We start from the raw sequence: 6,724 nt of genomic DNA, 5'->3' as shown, positions 1-6,724 counted from the left end.
TGGCGGCGTGCGGACGACGATGATCTGCTTCCGGAACTTGGCGCTGGCGACGTCTTCGATGACAAGCCTGTGAATACTGCGGCGCTGTAGAGCATTGCCTGTGAATCGGCCTGTGTGATTCCTGCTGTGTGCGCATTATAAGTTGTTCGAACACTGCCTGTGTGGAGCCGCTCCAGCGATTCGCTAATAGTGGGTGACAGATCTTTGTTGTCGCTGTTGAATACGGCTTCGATGAAACATCCTGCTTCAGCCTAGCGAGCGGTGACAGCGCTTGGCACAGAACCCGCGGCTCGAATAAACATTTCGCGCGCCATGCGTGAGCGGAACTGCGCCTTCGTTTGAGTGCCACGAGCAATTCACATTGGAATATATCTGATTCGCTTGCACTGATTCGTAATTAAACGCAAAAGTGCGTCGCTTTCCGCCGCAAACTGTACGTCATTTCGGGCAACGTTGTCTTTTTTTTTTTTTTAGTCGTGAGGAGTGAACTTTTTCGCGAGTACTCAAAATAGGGAACATAAAATGAAACCCTAGTGGGAAATAGCCTGCAGAACCGATGGATCAAGGAGGATTTTCAACGTCGACCTTCGGGGCACTTAGCAATTGACTCTCTGACCAGTCAAGTGGACCCTAAACAGTTGAGACGGGCCGGCGAGGCGAGTCGAGAAGATGGAAGATTAGGTGGCTTTAAGGCGCGCGCCTCGGACGAGCAGATGCGATCGGCCGCGAAGCCGAGCGCTGCCGCGGCTCGCTCCGAGAGTGGATTTTGCTGAACAAGATTGTAGGATCTCGAGGAATCTCTGCGCACGGCTCTCATGCCCCCGCTACGTTGGCCGCAAGCTATGATGGCGATGTGGAAACAACGAACGTGCTCGAGATTGCTGCTGGCGCTAGGCGTTCTTCTCTCTGGTGAGTACGAAGCCGTGTACCGCACTTTTTCAAGTATTAAGATGTAGCCTTTACCGCCACGGTTGTTAGTTAACGAGTGGTGTCGATCCGTGGCTTTGATATCGAAGGCACGGCTGGACAGCGGAAAGAAGACAGAATAATAGAATAGAGTAAAGTGCTCAAAAATAAGCGGTGGTAGTTAAGGTGTAAATTGCGGCTTTATAAATGAAGCGGAATGCTTTCAAACAACGCCATTATTAAGTACTGAAAGTACCCGAACAGCTCAATGAAAATTTGCAGCCGCAGTTACTAAAGAGGTGCACAACGTTTATCAATTACCTAACCACACTAAACTATACGTGTGAAGACACTCTTGCAAGACTCCGTTCTGAATTGAGAACTACATCAGAAATCTGGGCATTAGGAAATAACTGCCATAAATAGCAATGCTGGACTATACTTGTGCGGCGAGGGATTCGTCAATTTTAATTCAAGAAAATGACAAAGCCTTGATTGCAATCAGGCAAAACGCTTCCAAGAAACGTTCCTTTACTTAAACTTGTCGATATGTGCCAATCAAAAAACAAACAAAAAGTTCAGCAACGGTCCTCAAAGATGAAATTTTTTAGCTGCCAAATTTATGGGGAGGCCTCAGGTGAGCTGGATTGAAAAATTGGGCCCGGGAAGTTCATTGCAACGTTGGGATGAAAGAAATTCTTTTCTTAGAAAAGTTGTAAAAGGTACTCAGGAATAACGCGGATATTCACAATTTTTGAACAGTTCGAGTTAGTTCACCTTACCGGTTTGTCTTTATATACGGTGTCCGACCCGCTAATGCTTGGAGATCGAAACAGCATAGTTTGTTCCGCTAATTCTTTGGTGTAGAACTCAGTCAAGTTGAAGTCTACAGAGCGCTGCTTCTGGCAGACCGCTTAAATTGTCTTTCGGAAGTACATTAGCGTTAGATACTGTAATTTGCATATATCAGTCGTGAGCGAGCACCGGCCGCAACCTAAGTCCGTTACCGCAGTGGGCTCGCGTATATTGTCTTCTGCCTGGCGATCAACGACATTAATACGTGGTAGACATTTGTGGAATAGTCGCGCCCTAACCATTCCTTACTTGCGTGTATTTATGTAGATGAAATTAAGGTTACTTTATTTTGTGTCATTGAAGCTATAAAATTTACATAAGATTTACGTGAGATATATATATATTGTTGGCTTATTAGTAATCACAAGCTTTACTCAAAGGATATGACGGCTCTGTGTAGTTCGCGTAGTTTTGCGGAACCAGTATACTTGAAACTCAAAGAATTGGTACAATGAAGTGTAATAAGCAAGGCTGTTGATGGACTGCAGTCTTTCAAGACTGAAAAATAATTTGTTGCGTGTTACTTGATGCTAACACGGCTTTGTTAGGGACGTGTCTACGTGATAACGGTATTACGATGGTCGCCTCATAACTGACCACCACAATAAATACAGAACGACTGCTACTTGCGTTCGAGCATTACTGCGATTCAGGATGTAGTGTGTTCATCTTTTTGCTCAGAAGCTAAATCTTTGAGTAATGTGCTCTTTAGTGGGCGCTTTCCTACTTTCTTTAAGCTACTATTCTGCACGCCTATTTTTAGAAACAATCATATCTTTGAATAGTCATAGCATTTATTGCCGCTTCGTTCCTGTTCACTATGAAAGTCCACTTTTACACAGCATTCTTTGCGCAACCGCTGCGCGAGACCGCGGCTCAGTCATTGCGGTGGTTATTCATATCATGCACTATGTTTTTTTCAACAAAGTGCAGAGAACCTGTATTGTTCAATGCTGTGAAGACTGCGCAAGTTAAAAACTTGTTTTATCTCTGAAACAACAACAAAAACTTGTTTTATCTCTGAAACAACAACAAAAATTTCAAAAGGCTATTTTTGTCCATCTTTTTTGCCGCTTTTAGATTCTTCAAGTGCACAATTGCCGAAACCTTCGGGACGTAGTCACTACGAAAAAACCAAGATGATAAAATCAACTGCAAAAAAAAACGGGGGAATCAAAGCTCTACTATTTAGGCGCATGAGGTGCCTTACTGCCTACCTTATTTTTGGTGCTCACGCATGTCTAGAATTATGGCATTTTTTTCCAACAGAATAAAAGGGATGAAGTAGAAACTGTAATAAAGAATCGGCATTATTACTCATAGAAGCAAACAGTACGCAACTTATTCCTAACTATTGGCGTTGTAAATCACAGTTGACAGTACACACGCGTGATAAGAATGAAAAGCAGTAAATCGACCATGCACTGCGCTCTGTCTGGGCAAATTCATGCGAGATGAGCCGTACAGAGCCGCCGGAACGCTGTCGTTATGGAGAACCTCATGCACTTGGAAAATATCCCCAGAGGCAATTTGTTGCTGATGAGAAATCCAGCGATGAATGTAAAAATGTATAAATAAGTGTAATGAATTTGCTATAAAGGGTGCCGAAGTCCACGCAAGGTTGATGCGCAGAAAGCATATGCGTTGCATCTCTGTGTGCTTGCGCAACTTCTTCGAATATGAAAGCTGTTACTCGAGTCCCCAGCGGCAGTTTTTTTTTTCGAAGGACTCCCTTGTGGCTTGACGAAAGTCCTCGTTTAGTTTTATATCTTTTATATATTTTTCTACAAACCCTCCGCGTTCCAACCAACAGAGGCCGCTCAGCTCATGCAAATTTTAACCTTGCCTGTTTTAGGCTGTGTTGCTTGCGGCATTCTTGCACTTTTAAGCGGGGACTTTCGGATGCGGTGGAAATTTTGATTTTAGAAAATACACAACGTGAATAATAAAAAAATGCACACCACTCTCTTATTGGTTCAGAGAAGACGATGAAACTTTGAGTAAAAAATTAATAGGGACGCTTAATCACATATTATTTGTTGGCACTGTGAAAGCATTAAAAGCTGTTTATGCCTTTCCTAGATGTGAAATGATAGCTTAATCACAATTACTTCCGATTTAGTGACGCCACTTCCCTCCAGCCAATGGGAATAATCCGGTGTCTTAACGTGCGCCACTTCCTTTCAGCCAGTGGGCGTATGCTTTGAACGGCGATGCGTTTTTCTTTCGGATGAGAGTTTTAACGCTATCGCACTGGTAATTTACTAATACCACTGAGCAAGCTTGGTTAGCCTTTTGTGTCTTATTGAGTGACAGATAGAACGTGAGAGAAAAAAAGCTATTGAATGGCATATTGCTTGAGAAGAAAAGATATCAAATAAAGAAATATTGACAACATGGTGCCTAAACATAAAATCGATAGGCAACAACACAGTGTAAAAAAAATACGTCCGGAAAAAAAAGATGTCTTAATGACGAACATGCATATATGTAGCGTACCTATATAATGTCCTTGAATGCCTTGGGGATAAATATTCCAAATATAATGTATTCATGGCTACGGAGTGCAACTAAACCTTGTTTGGTGCCGCTATTTGTCTGAGGAAAATGACAATGGGTCTAGGAAGCAGCATATCTTCATCGAGAAGAAAGGAATACAAGCAAAGAAGAACCATAATGAAGCCATGCATTTCGCACTGATTATTCGCACATTTATCTAATTTCCTTTTTTTTGCCACAGATTGAATTTTCAAAGTAGAAGCACTTCGTTTTCACTGATGACAAAAAAAAAGTTAGGTGAAAAGTTGGATTGTCTGAGTAATACTTGTTGGGGGGGGGGGGGGGGGTTTGGGGGGGCTAGTTGGTACATTTTTCCAGAAAAGGGTTGTAGCGCCGAAAAGGACAACACATGGCAAGCAAGACGGGCCAGGCGCCTCCTTTTTGGTTCTCAAAATGCACGCAAATAAAGCGACTGCATATAGATTAGAGGACTTCGACCGGGGGAGCACAATGTTAATAAAGGAATCTAATGTAGCAACGAAATGCTCAGATCGAACGGCGTACTTGAGCGCTGAGGCATGCCTTGGGCTGAATAATGGAATCGTTTCGCAACAGTTCAGACAGTCTTTTACAGCGAATACGCAGACCTAGGATCCCGTCTGCCTCGGAGGCAGGAAAACTAAGGCGCAAGAGAACTGCAATATGTCTGTGTCATACATGGACTACCTGGACGGTCATTATTTTTTGGGGGTTCAAGTTAAAAGCAGGGCCAGAGTGGCAACGTTACGTCGCTGCTACGAACATTAGAAACATGGGTCGATTGAAAACGTAATCCTATGTCCCGGTGGGTGGCGTATCTATCGACCCTGCTGCTTTCTCAGAGCGTTGAATAATGCGCATATTGCGAAGGTAGGCTCCATGTGCCCTGGTTGTAGCGCATTTGAAAAAAGGTAGTCGAAGATGGGGTGAAGTATGAGCGACAGTTTTTCCTCCGCCGTAGCCAACAACCTGCGACGTCTGTTAAGGTCAAGACAGCGTTACTGTAGCTGTTATTTAGAAGTGGCAGTGAGGTGATCTGCTGGCGCATGTCTGCGTGTAATGACATGGAGCTCAGTGTCGCAAGCAAAGATTGTATTTCACTTCTTTTAATACGTCCCACCATTTAATTTGTACAGAGATGCAGGTGCGTTTCGCCATGAACATGCGCGTATCACCACCGCGTAAAAAAACCCGAATACACATTTCAGTTTTTTGCGCTTGTAACTGCACGCGTGTAGTTGCATGCACATGCTCATGTTTGCACACGTGAAGATGGTGGTGTGATGAGAACGATGACAATGAGGAATTTCGAATGCGCAAGGACACCTTGGCCAAAGAGCATCATGACACACAGTATTTTGCAATGCTCAAGTTGTGGTAAATATTCATTTTTCTAATATTTATCTCCAGTAAAGCCGAGCACCAGGGCGGTAAAAAACATGTATACGCTTTCTGCCAGTGGAGAGTACCTGGCGGTACTGGGGATGGAGCTCCACGCCTGCCGTGCACGACGCGGATGCTCAAACCACTCGTATGCACAAGTCTGTGTGCGTGCGTCCGTGCGTGCAGGTGTGTGTATTTCTAAGTGGCGAACAGTACAGATTTTTTATGCTTATTTGTCTGTTCACTTTGGGTAAAGGTAGTACAATGCAGTTACACAGTTCGCTGCATCTTTGTAAAACGACCCCGCTGGCAATGAATTTGCAGCCCTTGTACTAAGTAGGTTTAAATAGACTTTGGTACGCCACCTGCAGGCTGGAATAGCTTGTGCGACTAAGCCCTACGGAATGAATGAATAGTACCGTGCCGAATGCTTAACTCAGCTTGTTCTCTCACCACGTCAAGAAAAGCTTGTTATCTCTCCCTCTGTGCTTAATATCGATATCTGAGTCATTGTCTGTGCTATGAAGGTGTCTCACTAAAAGGTACCTGTTAGATCTGCATCCCTTTAAAAATGACAGTTTGTAAATAGTTCAGCTACAATTAATTGACAAAATGACAGTCTAGAACATCGAAATTAGCCAGCGAACTACGCTTAAAGCTTATTCTTCTTTATCTTTTAAATACTTCTCTGCTAAAAATACCCCTTTTGAGTACTAATATTCTCCGCTCGCTTAAATTCACGGCGCAAAATGGTGACTAAAGAAGGAAAACTGTGCACAGCGAGCGGTTAACTGCCCACATACTTGTATGTGAGGCCACAGTTGTCTATGTATCCAATCCGAGTTTACACTGTGCACTCGTCGCGCCTTGAACTATTTTGGACGTACATTTAAAAAGCACGCACAATCATATACTAGAGCTGAGTATTATAGTATTGCAAGAGAAAAATAAAACTAAACGAACCCAAACCTATAGAACTTCTTCAGTTCGCAAACGAGCTCCGACGCTTGGTGAAGAATAATTTTTTCCGTTGGTCTTCTTA

The 6,724-nt window shown here is 43.4% G+C and overlaps 1 protein-coding gene across 1 annotated transcript in view; it reads left to right on the top strand.

The window, feature by feature from the left end:
* The first annotated feature begins 681 nt into the window (after positions 1-681).
* Positions 682-6,724, top strand: part of LOC144128612 (cell adhesion molecule Dscam1-like) — a 452,661-nt gene continuing 446,618 nt past the window's right edge. Inside the window, 1 exon segment of the mRNA XM_077662147.1 lies at positions 682-909. Coding sequence (XP_077518273.1) covers positions 816-909 — 94 coding nt within the window. The 5' untranslated portion in view covers positions 682-815.

Source organism: Amblyomma americanum, chromosome 4 (genome assembly GCF_052857255.1).
Source record: "Amblyomma americanum isolate KBUSLIRL-KWMA chromosome 4, ASM5285725v1, whole genome shotgun sequence".
NCBI lineage: Eukaryota > Metazoa > Arthropoda > Arachnida > Ixodida > Ixodidae > Amblyomma > Amblyomma americanum.
Note: the sequence above shows the minus strand (reverse complement) of the source record. Positions and strands in the feature narration are given on the sequence as shown.